Source organism: Myxocyprinus asiaticus, chromosome 35 (assembly GCF_019703515.2).
Source record: "Myxocyprinus asiaticus isolate MX2 ecotype Aquarium Trade chromosome 35, UBuf_Myxa_2, whole genome shotgun sequence".
Taxonomy (NCBI): Eukaryota; Metazoa; Chordata; class Actinopteri; order Cypriniformes; family Catostomidae; genus Myxocyprinus; species Myxocyprinus asiaticus.
The window spans coordinates 8,714,327-8,733,215 of record NC_059378.1 but is presented as its reverse complement, the minus strand read 5'-3'; the positions used below and the strand labels follow the sequence as shown (position 1 = coordinate 8,733,215).

At 38.0% G+C, this 18,889-nt stretch overlaps 1 protein-coding gene across 2 annotated transcripts; it reads left to right on the top strand.

The window, feature by feature from the left end:
* The first annotated feature begins 314 nt into the window (after positions 1 to 314).
* Positions 315 to 18,112, top strand: LOC127426364 (importin-9). 2 transcript variants are annotated; one of them, XM_051673133.1, is made up of 24 exons: positions 315 to 566; positions 4,029 to 4,090; positions 4,208 to 4,294; positions 4,413 to 4,614; positions 4,715 to 4,803; positions 4,952 to 5,038; positions 5,582 to 5,701; positions 5,817 to 5,917; positions 6,080 to 6,138; positions 6,509 to 6,660; positions 6,748 to 6,846; positions 6,937 to 7,043; positions 8,302 to 8,441; positions 8,559 to 8,718; positions 8,848 to 9,074; positions 9,489 to 9,637; positions 9,733 to 9,861; positions 11,838 to 12,113; positions 12,497 to 12,663; positions 12,755 to 12,888; positions 12,975 to 13,094; positions 15,852 to 15,962; positions 17,258 to 17,334; positions 17,441 to 18,112. In XM_051673133.1, exons 1-24 carry the CDS (start codon positions 401 to 403, stop codon positions 17,549 to 17,551), a joined length of 3,132 nt encoding a protein of 1,043 aa, XP_051529093.1. In that variant the 5' UTR covers positions 315 to 400; the 3' UTR covers positions 17,552 to 18,112. The 2 variants fall into 2 exon arrangements, with proteins under 2 accessions (XP_051529093.1, XP_051529092.1); XM_051673132.1 differs by having other exon boundaries at positions 8,556 to 8,718.
* The last annotated feature ends 777 nt before the right edge of the window (positions 18,113 to 18,889 follow it).

Genomic DNA, 18,889 nt, shown 5'->3' with positions numbered 1-18,889 from the left:
AAACGATGTGATTGGTCCACGGCTGCCAGCGCTGAGAAAAGTATCATGTATCGCGTGACCAAGCTCTCGTAAAGGTTCGCTTCAGCAGTAGTCTGGATGATAACGGCTTGCACTGAGTAAGTTTAATAGGCATAACGGCAACAATACATAAGCATTTAGTTAATAATATAAAAAAATATATAATATAATACGCTCTTTTCGACCATTGACGTCACAGCAATGAACGCGTCATCGTTACTGACCAATCAGAAATTTATCCCAGTTTCAAGCTAACTGTCATTCTACTGCTCTTTATTTCTATGGTTCATAGTCCCTCCCTAAACGCGCATTGGCGCGCTCTGCATCCTTCCGTCGGGTTCCCGGTCATCTCTCCGTTAGCCTAGGCAACACTGGAGAAAATATGGCGGGTATGGGCGCCTCGGGTCCCGGCCCGGTTTCGACTTTCGACCAGGTGGATAAAGGACTGAAGGAGACGCTCATAGACGCGTTGAACGCCATCCTGTCACCGGTGCAAGAAGTGCGCGCTGCAGCGGAGGAGCGTATCAAAGTGCTGGAAGTGACGGAGGGTAAGAACTGACGTTAGCTGTTTCCACAACATGTACGGCACCATGTGAATTCCAGATTTTATACATAGGCCTAACTTGATAAATGCTCTACATCTCAAATGTGCGTTTGCCGAGTTTATGATGCTAGTCGACCGGACGTTAGCATTCCAGTACTCGCTGAATATATAAACATATCTGATTGAATTGGCAAGGCAACCAAATATAGCATGTTCCCGCATTTGTAGGGTTCACGTAAAGATTGCAACAAATGGCAAAGATCCGTTGTTATGGAGAGATGACAAGTGAGAACTTCACGGTCTATATTGGGGTTGTTCCTACAATTCGCTGACCTCTCGGTGTTGAAGCTTTTGAAAAATTAAACATACTTTTATAAGTATCCGTATGTTTCATAACTAAAGGAACATGATAAAGTATTATAAGTCATGCAGGTTAAGTTTGGTGGTCTGCTCAGGGTGGGCATTCAGCCATAACCTAAATAAATCGAACGTTTAAATGATGTTCATTTTGCCTATATCTTCCCATTAAAGAGTGGACATGTTTTGCACGACCATTACAAAATTAAGTAAAACGTGTATAAAACAGAAGACTTACATACTTCAGATAACCTGTAGTGAGAGAATGTAGTACTAAACACTTTATTCTTTGATAAAAATATGTTTTTTCCAAAGATGTTTGGCATGCAGCTCTGGGTATTTGGGGTCATTGCCCCCTTAGATTTTCCTTGTGCCCTACAATTGTGAGTGAGTGAAATTATATTACAATTGGTCAACCTGTATTTCAGCTATATTTGAATTACTACAATCCAAAGGCAGAGTTGGTCGCTTTAGGATTGATTTCTTTAAGTATGCATTTATCACATTTATTAATGCCCCACATCACCCAATCTGGTTAAGCTTAAAGTAATATTCTGGGTTCATTACAAGTTAGGCTCAATCGACAGCATTTGTGGCATAAGATTAATTACCACAAAAAATAATTTAGACTCGTCACTTGTGTCTTTTAAAAAAAAAAAAGCAAAACTCGGGGGCCTGGGTAGCTCAGCGAGTATTGACGCTGACTACCACACCTGGAGTCGCGAGTTCGAATCCAGGGCGTGCTGAGTGACTCCAGTCAGGTCTCCTATGCAACTAAATTGGCCCGGTTGCTAGGGAGGGTAGAGTCACATGGGGTAACCTCCTCGTGGTCGCTATAATGTGGTTCTCGCTCTCGGTGGGGCGCGTGGTGAGTTGTGCGTGGATGCCGCGGAGAATAGCGTGGGTCTCCATACGCGCTCTGCGGTAACGCACGCAACAAGCCACGTGATAAAATGTGCGGATTGACAGTCTCAGACTGAGATTCATCCTCCGCCGCCCGGATTGAGGTGAGTCACTACGCCACCACGAGGACTTAGAGCGTATTGCGAATTGGGCATTCCAAATTGGGGAGAAAAAAAAAAAAAGCAAAACTCTGGGATACAGTGAGGCACTTACAATGGAAGTGAATGGGGGCCAATCTGTAAACATTAAAATACTCACTGTTTCAAACGTATAGCTACAAGATGTAAACAGTATACGTGTTAACATCTGGGATTTCTGTATAAAGCCAGTTTTACAACTTAGTTGCCATGACGATGTAATGCCAACAAACTCCAAAACCCTAAAGCGACTGTAAAAATGATGATTTAAACAACTTTACAGTTCAAATAATACATGAGTTTTAAAAGATGAATTAATGTAAGTGCTTTTTTTAAATTATAAGCTTCACATTTCTGTCTTTAAACCCTCCAAAAATTGGTCTCATTCACTTCAATTGTAAGTGCCTCACTGTAACCTCGATTTTGCTTTTTAAAGAAAAGGAGAGACGAGCCGAAATTATTCTTTGTTGTAATCAACATTATGCCACAAATGCTGTCGATTGAGCCTAACTTGTATTGAACCCAGAATATTCTTTTACGCTATAAGGGACTTGTCCCAGTTTTGTCTTTTTGTCTTTTTTGGTAAATGAGCGGCATCCTTTTAGTGGGGCTCTGCTGTATCAGTCTTTAGACTCAAAGTAATTCGGTGATTGTGAGAATAGCTTTGACCCCAGTTTTCGTCATGTTGAGTGTACAGTTTAACCCTGCAAAACTGGCCTCTCTCTGTCAGCAGTAACATTGTCTCTTGGCCACCAGCCTCTCATTGAGCTAAATCCATGGATAGAGAGAGATGACATTGCTGTGTTATTGTGCTTGAAGCATACATTAGAATTGTATTTTTGATTGTACTCTTCTGACTTTATTAGTAGGGCTGGGTAAGCATTGATACAGATTTCCAGATTCAATTCCGATTCACAAGCTTTCGATTTAGATATGATTCAGTATCGATTTACATGGGTACATTTCTGTTACAATATCCATTTTGCTTCCATATGAAAGAAATTCTCTCTCAGCTGATGCTCTTAATTTTAAAGGAACCTTTTAGGCGACCTTCTAGGTACAATTTAAAAATATTAATGCATGCAATGGAATATACTATATATAATATATATATATATATATATATATATATATTTCTGTTACATGTTTGTTTACTTGTATAATTTGTACTATTTACAAGTATTTACATTGGTATGTTGAACACGTGCTAACTCGGTACCGTCTCTTTAAGATGAACGGCATCAGTCGGTGAGCGCATATAACGAGAGAGGACGTACATGATTTCTTTAGCGCATCCATATGTGGTTAGAATTAAATGGTTTTTTTTTTGTTGTTGTTGTTTTTTGGTTGTTTTTATTCAACAAATGACTGTAAAAAACAGAAACTGTATTAAAAGAGACATTAATCAATGACATATGGATCAGTGGATCTCGTCTTTGGATAAACAGAACGAGTTAAAATGAACTTTTACTCTCAACACGCAGTGAAAGGACCTCTGTGCTAATAACTTCTCCACTATACTACTCAATCACTGGTGAGTGAAATCTGAACATTTACCAGCCAGTGGCTAATCATAGACATGTTTAGTCACATAGCTCGATATTAGCGTGATGCATCGCAAAATCGCTTTTTTTATTTTTACCCACCCTTATTTACACCGATCAGCCACAACATTAAAACCACCTGCCTAATATTGTGTAGGTCCCCCTCATGCTGCCAAAACAGCGCCAACCTGCATCACAGGATAGCATTCTGAGATGATATTGTTCTCACCACAATTGTACAGAGCTGTTATCTGAGTTACCGAGACTTCGCTATTCTGAGATGCGGGTTGGTGATGTTTTGGCGGCACGAGGGGGACCTACACAATATTAGGCAGGTGGTTTTAATGTTGTGGCTTATTGGTATTTGTTGCCCATGTCTTGTACTTGTCAGTACATTGATTGTTTATATATGTATACAAACATAAAGAGGTATATGGATTTGAATTTTTATCTTGTTTTTTTTTTTTTCTGCAAGGGTTTTTATTTGTCCCCAAATGACTTAATATTTTAATGAATGTTTTGTAGAGTTTGGAGTTCACCTTGCAGAGCTTACTGTTGATCCACATGGAGCACTCGCTATACGCCAAGTAAGAGCTGACAACTCTAGATATTTTCCACATAAAATAAACAGAACAACTGTTTTGATTCGCACTGTTATATTTTCTGAAGACTACTAATCATCTAGCTATTTGTCCCTTTTGTAGCTGGCCTCTGTCATTCTGAAGCAGTATGTGGAGACCCACTGGTGTGCCCAGTCTGAAAAATACAGGCCCCCTGAGACTACTGAATGGGTAAGGTATTAATTTACCCAACATTTACACCTGTAGATCAGAACATTGAGCATATAACATTGTGAATGAGCATGTTAATTTGTATTGACGCTTAATTTCTGGGTCTCTTTCTGTTCAGGCCAAAGCTGCGATTCGTGAGCTGCTTCCAAGCGGCCTGCGGGAGGCCATCAGTAAGGTGCGCTCCAGTGTGGCCTACGCCTTATCTGCTATAGCACACTGGGACTGGCCTGAGGCTTGGCCTGGGCTTTTTAAGCTTCTTATGGACATGCTGGCCAGTGGGGATGTTAATGCTGTACATGGCGCCATGAGGGTCCTTACAGGTAACTGCTTGAAACTTCTAAACCACTTGCTTACAGTCACAACAAGTGACCACATTCCTGTGCTGTTATAAAGCAATACAGATGACTTTGTCTTCCATAGAGTTTACCCGAGAGGTGACGGATGTACAGATGCCAGATGTTGCACCTGTCATTTTGCCTCAAATGTACAAGATTTTTACCATGGCAGAGGTATGTATGTGTTTGTTTGACTGCTGGAAAATCTACTAAACTAATCTTACTGCAAGATTTTTGCTTGAAAGAGTCATAGCATACAGAATTTCTGTGTGGTAAGGTTATTGACAAAAGTACTGTTGTGTTTTATTAACTGCCATTCCAGGTTTATAGCATTCGCACCCGATCCAGAGCAGTTGAAATCTTTACCACTTGTGCCAATCTCATTTGTGCTATTGATGAAGTAGCAAAGGTAAGGTTTCAGCAAATTACCTTCATTCATTATTAGGGCTGTCAATTTAACGTGCTAATTCTGTGCGATTTAATTAAGTAAAAAAATGCAATTAATCATATCCCAAGACTGTAATAAGGAATATTCCTACCATCGGAGCAATTCATGCTTGAAGGACCACCTGTTTTCAGCAGGGGGCAGTAAGCAAAACTCTAGCTGTATTAGCAATGTGCAGCTGTACAGAGAACAAACCACCCTAAGGCTTGCTTGATGCTAGCGACAGCACAAGATGAGGACAGACACATACCTGTGTTGAAACACAGCTGGATCAAGCAAAACACTGAGACATGTTTCAAACTACATATAACTTGGCACAGTGACCTAACAATGCTGTGTTTATAGCCAAATAAACATATTTACATATGTGATAAATTAATCAGCATATCATGTATGTTAATTTGATGACATTTTTTTTTTTATCGATAAACAGTCCTATTCATAAGTAAATGAGAACATTTGTAAATGGAATAGTGCTCAAATATCAAAACTGTTGTTTGATTTTAGGGTGCTGCGAATACTCTGATCTTCCCGGTTGTGCAACAGTTCACCGAGGCCTTCATACAGGCCCTGCAGATTCCAGATGGACCCGCTTCGGATAGTGGCCTGAAGATGGAAGTGCTGAAGGTGATGAGCTGTTCCATCTTGTTCCATTCCATCTATTTATTTATCTATATATTTACTTCATAATGCAAACAACTAATATATATATATAATTTTATTTTTTTGTATCTATTAATAGGCAGTGACGGCTCTGGTGAAGAACTTCCCCAAACCAATGGTGTCCTCTATGCAACAGATTCTGCCTATTGTTTGGAATACGTTGACAGAGAGCGCCTCTTTATATCCATTCATGTGCAGCCTTCTCTATTTGTTTAATTCCCTAGTGCTATTGTCATTGATACTTGTTTTATACATTGTTGTCTTGTTTTGATATCAGTAGCTGTTGACTTTGAAGTCACAGTTATAATATTAGACATAATATATCCTTAACTAAGCATGTACTTATGTGAGAACTGAAGTCAACTACACAGAAGAAGTAGATGATCCAGTTGACTCGGACGGTATATTGCTTTTTTATTTGTATTTTTTGTTTTCGTACAACTTCTCACTATGTTCATCATTAGGTTTCCATACAAAGTAGCAAATAAAATATATGTAGAAATTCAGAATATTGTGATAACAATTTGCGAAAGGAGTGTTTTTTGTGTCATTACTTTTTTTGATGCGCATCTAGGAAAATACCCACCTCAAACAAGCAAATAGTGTAAAAGCGTTTTGATATTTTATTTGCATCTTGGTGTTTCTATCCAATATTTTTTATGCAGTATCCCAAAATTTTAATAAAAATTTGTGGATTGAAACCCAGCTATTGTTATTCACATATTATTGAGCACTGAACTTCATGAACCATGTTTTCCTCCTCCTATACAGGTGAGGTTCTTGGCTTTGAGAACCTGGTGTTTAGCATCTTTGAGTTTGTCCACACACTGCTGGAGAACAAGAAGTTCAAGAGCACGGTGAAGAAAGCTCTACCAGAGCTCATTTATTACATCATCCTCTACATGCAAATTACAGAGGATCAGGTCTGTGGGTGGGCGTGGGTGTATGACTCATCCTGTCGTTCTTTTATGCTTTTTCTCATCATCTACATGTTGTCTTTGTATTCACAGATCAAAGTTTGGACAGCCAATCCTCAGCAGTTTGTTGAGGATGAGGATGATGATACTTTCTCTTATTCGGTTCGGATATCATCACAGGATCTGTTGCTGGTGAGAGCACAGAGAGTTGCTTTGCAGGTGTTAGAACTATTTCCTGACTATTGCCCTCCTATATCTCAAATGCATTCTCTCATCCAACAGGCTGTTGCTGCAGAATTTCAGAACGAGAGTGCTGCGGCTTTATCAGCTGCCGCAACACGGCACCTCCAGGAGGCAGAGCAAGCCAAGAACACAGGCAGTGAACACTGGTAATTGGAGTCCATCACAACAAGCTACTTAAGCTTCATTAGAGGACCATATGCATATTTTAGTTCAGCTTTAGACACATTAAACAAATATGGTATGCTTTGTTTTAATTTGTGTCTCATTATTACCCTTTTTTTAAATTTATTTATTTATTTATTTTTAAAAAATTTTTATAAAGCTTTTAAGGTGCACATCCCATGTTTTTTGCTGTGAAACCTATGAGATATGATGGATAAATTATAATCTAACATACATTTAACCTAGCATAAAAAGTAGCTAGTTTTAAAAGCATCATATGTCTTTATTTTCTCTACTGTATCCAAAAATTACAGTCATATAACAGTGTTATAATTTTGACAATGTCAATTTAAAGGGATAGTTCATCCAAAAATGAAAATTCTCTCAAAGTTTCTCACCCTTATTACATCCCAAATGTGTATGACTTTCTTTCTTCTGTAGAACACAAAGATATTTAGAAGAATATCTCTGCTCTGTAGGTCCATAGAATGCAAGTGAATGGTGACTAAAATGTTGATGACCTTTTTTCAGCCTTAACGTGTTTTTTGGAGCATTAAAAATTCATCGCTATTCACTTGCATTTTATGGACCTACAGAGCTGAGATACTCTTCTAACATTTTTTAATGTGTATGACATGGGGTGGCATGAGGGTGAGTAAATGATGAGGGAATTTTTATATTTGGGTCAACTATTCCTTTTAATATTTAATTATAGATATAAAAAAAATGAATTAATTTTAAATACCTAAAACATAATATCTAGCTATGTCGCACACTTTGCACGCAATCCTGTTACAGCACAATTTTCTCCGTTACAAACGATGTAACCTTCCTAAAAATTCAGACACGCAGGTAATAACAATTTGTACAGCGTGGTGGGAGTACAAATATATTATCAATTTGTACAAATATTGTTGTTTTTACTTCATTTGTCAAGCTCAACCCTGTTAACCAAGTTATTATAGGAAGAAGTTATCAGACAAATACTTTATGTTAAATAAAAGTGTATTAATAAATATAAACCAACATTTGGTCCCAAAAATTACAACCCCAAATAAAATGAATGACAAACAAAATGGCACATTTTCAGAAGGTTAAGCACCTCTTTCCGCTGACCATTTGTTGAAGGAAAAATAAAACATATGATTTTCAGGCCCTGTTTTGTGCCCTGTTTGTGGAAAGTGCCATTTATGGTGTTCTTTCAGTGTGATGCTTTACACTGATATCTTTCAATGGATGCAGGTGGAAGGTTCATGAGGCTTGTATGCTGGCCCTGGGCTCGGTCAAGACCATCATCACGGAGAATGTAAAGAATGGTCGTGTGCAGTTCGATATGCATGGTTTCCTTGCCAATGTCATCCTTGCTGACCTCAACTTACCAGGTAACCCTCTACTACACTTTCAGAATTTGGTTTTGCACTTTAAAGGTGTAATATAAAAGGCTTGGTCTTTTGCAGTAATTTTAGCAATTGATCCACATGCTACTGTCTTTCTAGCAGCCTCACCATTCCTGTTGGGTCGGGCCTTATGGGCAGCCAGTCGATTCACTGCAACAATGTCCCCTGAGCTCATTCAGCAGTTCTTACAGGCTACTGTAAGCGGTCTGCATGAGAGCCAGCCACCCTCTGTTCGCATCTCTGCTGTGAGAGCTATTTGGGGGTAAAAAAAAATACTGTTATGCTGTATGTAGGTTCTCACATTTTCAGTTGCTTATAATTATGCATGTTTTCAAGAACATTTCCTCAACAAATTTCTGGTTTTAAGAACAGTCTTTAAACTCTTTTACAGGTACTGTGATCAACTGAAGCTGTCTGAGAGTACCCACGTACTGCAGCCTTTCCTTCCAAGTATCCTGGAAGGGTTGGTGCAGCTTGCAGCTCAGTTCAGCTCTGAAGTTCTCACTTTAGTCATGGAGACCCTCTGTATTGTTTGCACAGTGGATCCAGCTTTCACTATGAGTGCCGAGAACAAGATCTGCCCTCTCACCATTGCCATCTTCCTTAAGTACAGTAATGGTAAGACAATTTTGTAGTCGACAGCCAGTATCCCTAGCATTTTACATGGCTCCCTTGATCAATGTCAGAGCTGGAAATTTGTCTAGTGAATATACATTTTTCTAGTTATGCTCAGTACTAAAATATTTGATTGGCTAGATATTGCTGTTATGTAGATTAAAACTGGTTTACAAGCTATAGTCATGTCTGATTTGTGAGCAAATCATTCTTTTTAAAAATTGGGCTAATCAGTTCACAAATTGGTCTAAATGCTTTATTAGCAAATCGGTCCGAATCAAAATGTATTTATTTTTTTAGCAATCCCAACCAACCTGAAAGGTCATGGAAATTTATTGGTCAACAAGTGTGGGAACCCTAATTCTAGATTAGGAGATTACTTTGGGTTCATCTCGTTTTCTTTTCCTTTTCTGTTAGATCCTGTCGTAGCATCTTTAGCACAGGACATCTTCAAGGAGCTTGCCCAGATCGAAGCATGCCAAGGACCCATGCAAATGCGCCTCATTCCTACTCTTGCTAGTATTATGCAGGCACCACCTGATAAAATCCCATCTGGCCTTTGTGCTGTAAATTAAACTACTCTTAGTTTCTTCTTTCTTTTTAATTCTAAATGATATTTTCTCTGGGTCTGTTTGTAACGCATTTTGTTTTGTTGTAACAGACATCCATAGATATCCTAACTACAGTTGTTCGAAACACCAAACCCCCGCTGTCTGACATGCTTGTGTGCCAAGCTTTTCCTGCAGTGGCCCAGTGCACCCTACGTACAGATGACAACACCACAATGCAGGTAGCCTCAGTCTCCCAAATCTTCACTGTAAGAACGTCATTAATAAGATAGAAATGGGATAGGGTTGTGCGGTATACCAGCGCTAAAAACATACCATGGTACCAGAAACTGATCATGATGCGTTAGCATGGTATGTTAGCAGACAACAAAATGATTCTATTCAGTGCAGTTTAGGCAGTGTAATGTAAAGCAGAAAAATTGTAACTGTTGTATTGCAGGGTTAGGGTAAATTTAATTCTCATCGAAGCTCAACATAAACATAAATGTGAAGACAATCATACAACAGCACCAGTGTTCGTTTGCAAAAAATTTTTTTATTTAACTCATACTCTCTTTTTTGACATAATCTTTTAAATTTAGTCAATATTTCATCATGTCATTTATACATTTTTAGTTTTACTCGACAAAAATAAAATGTTATTTGGCCATTATGTGCAAAATAACAAAAACATGTATTAAACCGTAACAGACCAACCTGTATGCGAAATGTTTATATTGAAATATTTTGAAAAATGTATAAACTACTTACAGTTATTTATATGTATCAAAAAGTCAAAATGAAATCAAAATTGACCATATTAATTTTCTTAATTTATGCATGTTACTGGTCTTATTGTGAACGATTCATCCATGCATATATTATTTTATACAAAATTTCTTGACCTTGTCATCTTTAATCGAAATGTCATAACTGGCTGTTCCGCTGATATGACTGACTCTGCTGATGTATGTGAGACCGTTTGACAGTTGCAACATGGTAACTAATGATTATGCAACAAATAGGCTAAATAACAATAACATCTATTTGCACAAAACTGTCATAGTAAAAAAAGTAAAAAATAAAGGCTTCAGTACAGAGCAGCACAAAACCGCTTGTGCATCCTGAACGCAGAAAACACGCTTCAGTGTAAACAGAGCATGGCAGTCTCAAGGCGATCCTCGCTGCGCAGTGAAAAGCACAGAACTACAAGATTATGGGGGTACACCTAGTTCATGACATCAAGCAGTTTAAACATATTTTACTGCAGCTGTTTAAGCAGTTTCAGACAAAATTAGCAAAAGTCTCTCTTGAAAGTTCTCTCTAAAGCTTTCTCCAAAGCACCTCAAATACGGGAACATTACTTACAGCAGAGGATTTAACGTCCGACAGTGATCGTCTTGTAATGCATTGTTAATGTGGTGCTTTGGATTTAACAGCAGCGGCCCATAAATCAACTAAACTTAAAGCATTAAAGAGATGAAACTTCTTGCAGAGGGTTTGACTGTGCCGACTATTAATCACTTTTAAGTACAGCGAGCTATAATCATGCAAAAACAATCTCCAAGAAGTTGCGTCTCTCAATTAATATGAGAATTGCGTCTTCCATTTAAAACTACCACCACTGGTAAGTTGCGCGTGGATCGCGGGCATGAGCCTCCACATGCTGGGAGTCTCCGCGGTGTCATGCACAACAAGCCATGTGATAAGATGTGCAGATTGACTGTCTTAGAAGTGGAGGCAACTGAGACTTGTCCTCCACCACCCAGATTGAGGTGAGTAACCACGCCACCACGAGGACCTACTAAGTAGTGGGAATTGGGCATTCCAAATTGGGGAGAAAAGGGGATAAATAAAACTACCACCACCAAAATAGTAATGTTAGTAGTCGACCCCGCCAATCAACTAGTCAGTTGTTGGACCACTAGTCTATTAGTCAACCACCACCGTGGCACATCCCTAGTTTTAACCCTGCCCCTTCAAGAGCCTGTCATCTTGTATCAGTCTGAATTGTCACACCCAACACTTGCGTAATGTGTTTTCTTTCCTTAAAAAGCAACTAAAGGTGTTACAATGAAGGTTTGAGCTACAAAAATGTAGTTGCCTTAGATATCAATTTTGTACCAGAGGCTGTTATTGTACCAATGCCAAAATTAGGAAAGAACTTCAATAAGTCTTTAATGTTGTTATATAACTTGTATTATCGTTGTTTTCCCAGAACGGCGGTGAATGCTTGAGGGCCTACGTTTCCGTGGCGCTGGAGCAGATTGCCCAGTGGCAGGATGATCATGGCCATAGTGGGCTCTGGTATGTCATGCAGGTTGTGAGTCAACTCCTTGACCCCCGCACATCTGAGTTCACGGCTGCTTTTGTAGGTCGCCTGGTGTCCACTCTCATCACCCGGGCAGGCACGCAGTTAGCCGACCAGTTGGACCAAATACTGCGTGCCATTCTCAGCAAAATGCAGCAGGCCGAGACCCTCAGTGTGATGCAGGTATGGTGGCTGCTCATGTAGCACAGATACAGAAATGGCACAGACTTAATACAGTGAGTTTTATTGCTTGACATTGCCAGGTTGCTGTACTGTTGCTCACCACTGGGGATTCCTGCCTCTGGATACCCTTATATTATTGGTGGGCTGCGCAATTGGCCATGGCTTTTGAACAACTGATCATAAATGAGATATATCGCTTGTAAAAAAAATTAAATATCATTATATTTTAACTAGGAATCAGCTTTTGCTGTTAAGGAATTTTAAAAAATAATGTTCTAGAGAGGATAGTGTTTGTATATATAATGCAGCAATGCACTCTCAATGTTGAGTCATTGAACATACCCACTCAAATGAGGTGTGAAATATCAAGTTCTCTCTTTCAGTCTCTGATCATGGTTTTCGCCCACCTGGTCCATTCCCAATTGGAGCCACTGCTGGAATTTCTTTGCAGTCTCCCAGGTCCCACAGGAAAACCTGCACTGGAATTTGTCATGGCTGAGTGGATGAGTCGCCAGCATCTGTTCTATGGCCAGTATGAAGGCAAAGTCAGGTGAGAGTTTCCAATCTTGTCAGCAGTGTGTTTAAAGGAATTGTATATCTTCATTAAAATAACACTATGGATTTGTTTGCTCCACCCACAGTGCTGTTGCTTTGTGTAAACTACTCCAACACGGTCTCAATACAAATGACAAGCGACTCCAAGATATAGTCGTCAAAGGAGATGAAATTTTTAACACTGATGAGGGCATTTGCACACGTTCCAAATCAGCCAAGAGTAAGCTCACTTACATTGATCTCTTAAAGTGCCGAATTAATTGTTATTGTCTGAGATATCTGACTGGTCTGTTTCTCTGGCCATAGACCCGCAGCGGTGGACCAACATTCCTTTGCTGGTGAAGATCTTTAAACTCATTGTCAATGAACTATCTTCCGTAGTGGAGGCTAATGCAAATAGAGCAAATCCAGCAGACTGGAGCCAAGGTAGAGCCAAACATATTTTCACAACTTTCGAGACAGATTAAAGGCTGGTTTATACTTCAGTGTCAAACCTTACATTTATAGATCTACGTTGGTGTGTCTGCATCGTTCCTCAAGTAAAGAGAAAATGCCGTATTTCTGAAATAATTATACATTTCATAAATAAAGTATTCCAAAGTATTTATTAAATTTATTGTAGCATTATATGAATATACATGTGCAAATGTTGAGATTTAGGTATATATTATTTATAGAGCTGTCCAGATTAACGCATTAACTAGGGCTGTGTCGATACAATCAAATATCGATATATCATGATACTTTTTTCATTATATTGTATCGATACTTTAGATCCATGTATCTATATTTATATTGAACTATTTGTGCATTCATAATCATGTAAAAACACAAAAAAGTTGACACACTCTTACTTCCAAATAAATTTAATGAGCTTACCAAGGGACAAAGACCTTATGTTTTGAGCTACATGCTCTTCATCAGACATCAGTATATAACTGAAATATACCCAAATTAATTTAAATTGGACTTGATTCGTAATCTAATCAAATTATGAAATTGTGATGTATCGCAATATGTCGAATTGTGGCATGTGTATTGCAATACGTATCATATCGTGAGGTGCCAGGTGATACCTAGCACTAGCATTTTTTGTACAAAACCAACACAAATGTTACTTTTGATAAGCCACATTCACACAACCGGCTGGAGTGAAGCATCAGCATTCCCGCTGCGTCGTGTTCCAGAAAATTTGGATGAAGTAACATTACGTGGACAGTGCCAGCGCTACAAGGAAAAAAAGACGTTCTCTGCAAGCGCTTTTCATGTGGAGTTCAAACTGGCAAATCATGTAAATGCGGCTTCACAATTGCTGTAGCAAAGTGGATAACCACTGTTAATATTGTGGGGGATAAGGGTTCAAGAGATTTAATGCCCATTGCAATGAATACGCAAACTATGAGGACTAGATATTTGAACTAGTCAACCTCTCACTTAGACATTTTTAATAACGTTTAATGTTATTTGAATTGGTGCTGTTTTAGTGCATTTCTGTCTTTATCCTGTAGAAGACATTGTTTGGAAAATGTTAATAAAACATTGTTACATTATTGTTTTTTCTTTTCTAAGAAATTTCCTTAAAATGTTGAAAGGAAAATAGTATATATAGTCAAAATTCAGCACTTTCAAATCCTGCGATTTCTGAATTTTCTGGAATATAAGTTGCGGTTTTTTCATCATCTGAAAGGTCCTGTGATTTCCGAAGCGACTTGTATACATCATTTATACATAATGTTGGCTGTTCAAATGCACACACACAAACAGATGAAAACATCAGTCAAAGAGACTAGTAGTAACGAGAGTAGTAATGATTTAAAGTGGCCAATTCAGAATATTTTGCCTTTTAAAAAGTATTTTATGCAACCAATTTAAATATTTTGTTCCATCAACATTATTGTTCTAACAAACTCTAGACCGTTGTCAAATCCAGCTCCTCACATGCACATAAAATGTTTCATCATGTAGTAAAAACATTCAGTTAGTGAACCGGATAGTTGGTACAGAGCAAAGTTTGCTAATATCAAAAATATCCACAGATAGATGGTCTCTAACATTAATGAATGAATAGAATACAACATGTATACTGTTTTATTCACAGACTAAAAGCTGTTTATTTGTATCTTCATAACGAAACACATCTGATGTTGAGCAGCTGAAGGGAAGTCAGGACTCTGGCGGCTGTCTCGGGCAGGGGGGGGTTGTTTCTCTGAACAACATGACTTATATTCAGATGCGACTTTATTTCTGGAAAATACGGTAACTATTTTTAAAAAATCATGCGACTAATTGCAATTAAATATTTTAATCGAATGACAGCACTAATTATTTACAATAAATGTTGTCTGCCATGCAGAGAGAAAATAAATCAGGCATATACTGTGTCCTTGCTCTTAAGTCACTTAAACAATAATAATTTTGTCATACCGAAGATGAATGAGTACTCACTTGAACAACACAAAATGGGTGTTGTTTTAAAGCTTAAAAGCTGAGCTTTACATTGCATATAGGCAATATGTCCAACTATTAACATGTTCTTTTTAATTTTCTTACAAATTAGAAGTGTTCTGTTTTCATAACTTAGGAAATATTTGCTGTACACCATACTGTCAAACATATGGTAAAAACAGATCAGAAAGGTCTCGAATAGAATATAGCAAATATAGTTTCAAATTTAGCATGAACATTTTCTCTCGATATATACTTGGTATTTAAGTTGTAAACATATGGGTGTTTTTAACATGTTTTCGCTTGTAACTTTTAAAATAAAGCTTTAAATAGCCTAATCTTGGAGGAAATGCAACACTACATCAGTTATCTTTTTATCATCCTGGGGGAGTGTCTCTGGTTACAAAGCGGAAAAATCTCAACCGTTGTGGTCTGCGCAGACGTGACACAGTTATATTTTTGGAGAGGTTCACTAGGCTACAGCTACACCTACACCGTAGGTTCGACACAAAAGTACAAATCGGCCTTAAGCTTCATAAAACAGATATTTCTGACTTTGAATTCTGATTGGACAAGCCATGTTTGAAGCCGTTGTAAAATGACTGCAAGTGCACACCTGTGAGCGCACATTCTATATGCATCAAGTTGTAATATTACTTGGCCACCGCACATTTCTACAGTTAAATTACACTGTTATTTCTTTCATTTACCCCCTGAAATTGTTTGTATGCTTTGCAGATTCTGGGGGAATGTGGGATGATGTGGTAGAGGATGAGGATGATGATGATGAGGAAGATGAAGGGCTAGCAGGACAGCTTCTGTCTGATCTCATCGCCTCCAACAAATACGGTGAAGTCTCAAATTACTAATATTTTTTGGATGAAAAGTCATGCTCGGCAGTTCACAAACTGAAGGAAAACTATAGATCTGCTTTGTTCTTATAATGCTAAAATACCATAAAGTCTCTTGGCAGATTTCTGTCGTGAACATCTCAAAATGATTCAGTAACTTGCTCATTTGTCGCCACCTATTGGCATCTCCAGAAGTGGTCACTAAACTAGTCATTTAATGAAACTGAACAAATTTGGGAAACAGAAGCAAGCCACAACAGCGTACCCTTTATTTCTGCAGCAAATTAAGCACATTTGTGCAGATAATTTGCTATACTTGAATCATTAAAATAGCTTAAGTTGGTGCTTTTTAGCTTATTCTTTAAAAAAATAACCCTGGAAAACATGTTCGTGGATTAGTGATTGCCTCTCATGAGTTTGCATCCTGGTGAGTAATAAACTTTAGACAATGATGACAGTTGGACCACAGATTAAAAAAAAAAAAAAAAATCATTCACACTGGGTTGGTAGCATTGTGAATCGGCCGTAATACCTTGGGATGTGAATTAATTTTCAATAATTCAACGATCGGAGTCTGCTTATACCGCAGTTACTACATGTAGTATGCGGAAAACACAGAATCTAGTCATAAAAATGGCATTAGCAATAAAACGCAGAATGTCATGGAATTTGACGCATTTGGACGAATAGTTATGTTTGAATGTACAATTAATCAAATTAAAATTGTGATATGGCCTAGTTTGATAATGAAACTAAAGTCTCTGATTTAATTGAATAAATCATCTTCAAGTGATGCGCGCTTCAAAATAAATGTGTTGAGCTGGCCGCTCATACACTGAAAACATCTCATCACGATCATCATGCACGCTCTTGTGTATGTGAGATGACAGAGAGCACTCTAAAGTGCACAGCATATATGGACTATGTATTTATTTAATTGAATATCAGCTTTACGTTGATTAATAATCACACTGGGCCATGGAGCAAACCGCTTATCTGGAGGTGAGAAACAAACAGAAACGCCAAAATAAAAGCTCGATTTAAATAGACACATATGTTTTTGCTTAAATATTACCCTTGTTGGGTGCATAAAATGTCCTGGAAAATTGTGCTTTGAAAAGAGTGGGAACCCTGAGTTGCCAATGCTTATAATTTAAGGGCAGTTTTACAACTGAGATTTCAATGTGGACCCAAGTCCATTTGATTGTTTGGTGTGAAAGCTGCTTATTTTTGAAAGCCTTCCTACAAACAGACTAAACAATTACTATTATAATTACTGTAATGTCCCCATAGATGATGATTATTATGAGGATGACGATGAAGAAGATCCAGATGCCCTAAAAGATCCCATATATCAAATTGATCTTCAGGTTAGCAATTTATCTCTCACTCAGTCAGTCTGTTTCCTATGTTTATCTCCAATTATTAAATTGCTTGGGATTTTACTAGCGTTTCTCTCCTTGTTTTTCTCTGCAGGCTTATCTGACCGATTTCCTAACCCAGTTTGCCCAGCAGCCTTGCTATAGCATGTTTTCAAGCCACTTGAATGAAGTAGAGAGAAGAGCCTTGCAGTCCATTGGTATTTGACCAGTACTGCTACACATCATCAGCTCCTTGTCCTTGTTTCTGTCTTGACCACTCAGTAATCTTCTTTTCGAACTTGAAAATTTGAGTGGCCTTGGAATGCCTTTTGGATGGCACTCTTGTTCCACAACCCAAAAGAGGACTAGTCTGATAAAAATGTACGTGCCTCTCCCTATGTTTTATGAAGGGAAGAAATGCACATTGATTCCCTGGGGTGTTCCAAGTACTGGGGTTGAGGGGCAGCAGCTTGTTAGCATCCCAGACTGGACTATGTGGGTTTATTACAATTGGATGTCACAGTTATCAAAACACTACTGTGCTCTTGTGTGATGAAGGGGGCTGATGAATCATTGTTTTGCAAAGAGACTGATAACGGTATATAAATGGTTTAAACATATCAACTGTTATCCATTTGTACCTTTTCACTTTACTAATTCTAAATGGTTACAAAATCTTTCTGTAGAGGAAGGCAAAGGACTTCTGGCTGGTGATGAAATCTTAACTTTGGAAAGAAGTTGGAACTGTTGGAGGCCTTATTAAAATTATCCATGTTGTTTGTCATTATGTGGTCTCATGATCATGGTCTTTTCGACTATACTGAGTGGGTAAGCATGAAGAATTCGGTGTTACCATAGTGATTTTACATCTATTAGCAATATTGTGTCCATTGGAGTATGAATTTTTTTTTTTCAAAATAAAAGGCCTATTAAGGTCTAATTTTTCATTTTGTTATTTAGGATCAACAGGTGTTTTTCTAGTCATCTCAAAGTGCATATCCGTTTTTTTACTGTAAGCATGGTATATATGCTGAATGGTCTGTTTACGACTACTAGAGGACAACACTAATGCTAACCATAATAATATAAGCGCTTAGGGTTAGAGACTTGAACTGATTATGAATGCACAATAAACATGTCAAACAATAGTAAAGCTGATAAAATTATAGTTATGCAGTTTGCAAAAAGAAAGTGTTATCTTTCCAGAGTTACCATTACAAAATATTTTGTTAAAAACTGACCAACTCTGCTTTAGAATTTAAATTATTAAAATCTTTTTAGAAATGACTGAAACTGAAGGAATGGGAAAGTCACTAAAGATATTGGTGCACAACAGGGCAACGAGCATGTGAAACCAAGGTGTACTATCTCAACATTTAGACATATTTCTAGAAGTACAATCTTTATTTGTAAAATAAACATGTTCTTTACAGGAAGGATATTGTCTATGCTCTACAGAATGTGAACAGATGTATTTACCGAGAGGCACTGCCACAAGCTAAATTTGTCTGATTCTGGAATTTCTCTTGATAGTGTCTGCCTGATTTATATGGAGGACCAAGTC

Excerpts from the sequence above, each read along its gene's own strand:
- LOC127426364 (XM_051673132.1), top strand. The coding sequence starts at position 401 with ATGGCGGGTATGGGCGCCTCGGGTCCCGGCCCGGTTTCGACTTTCGAC. Across the intron at positions 4,804-4,951 it reads AGATTTTTACCATGGCAGAG|GTTTATAGCATTCGCACCCG; the intron begins GTATGTATGTGT and ends CTGCCATTCCAG. Across the intron at positions 12,889-12,974 it reads ACGTTCCAAATCAGCCAAGA|ACCCGCAGCGGTGGACCAAC; the intron begins GTAAGCTCACTT and ends CTCTGGCCATAG.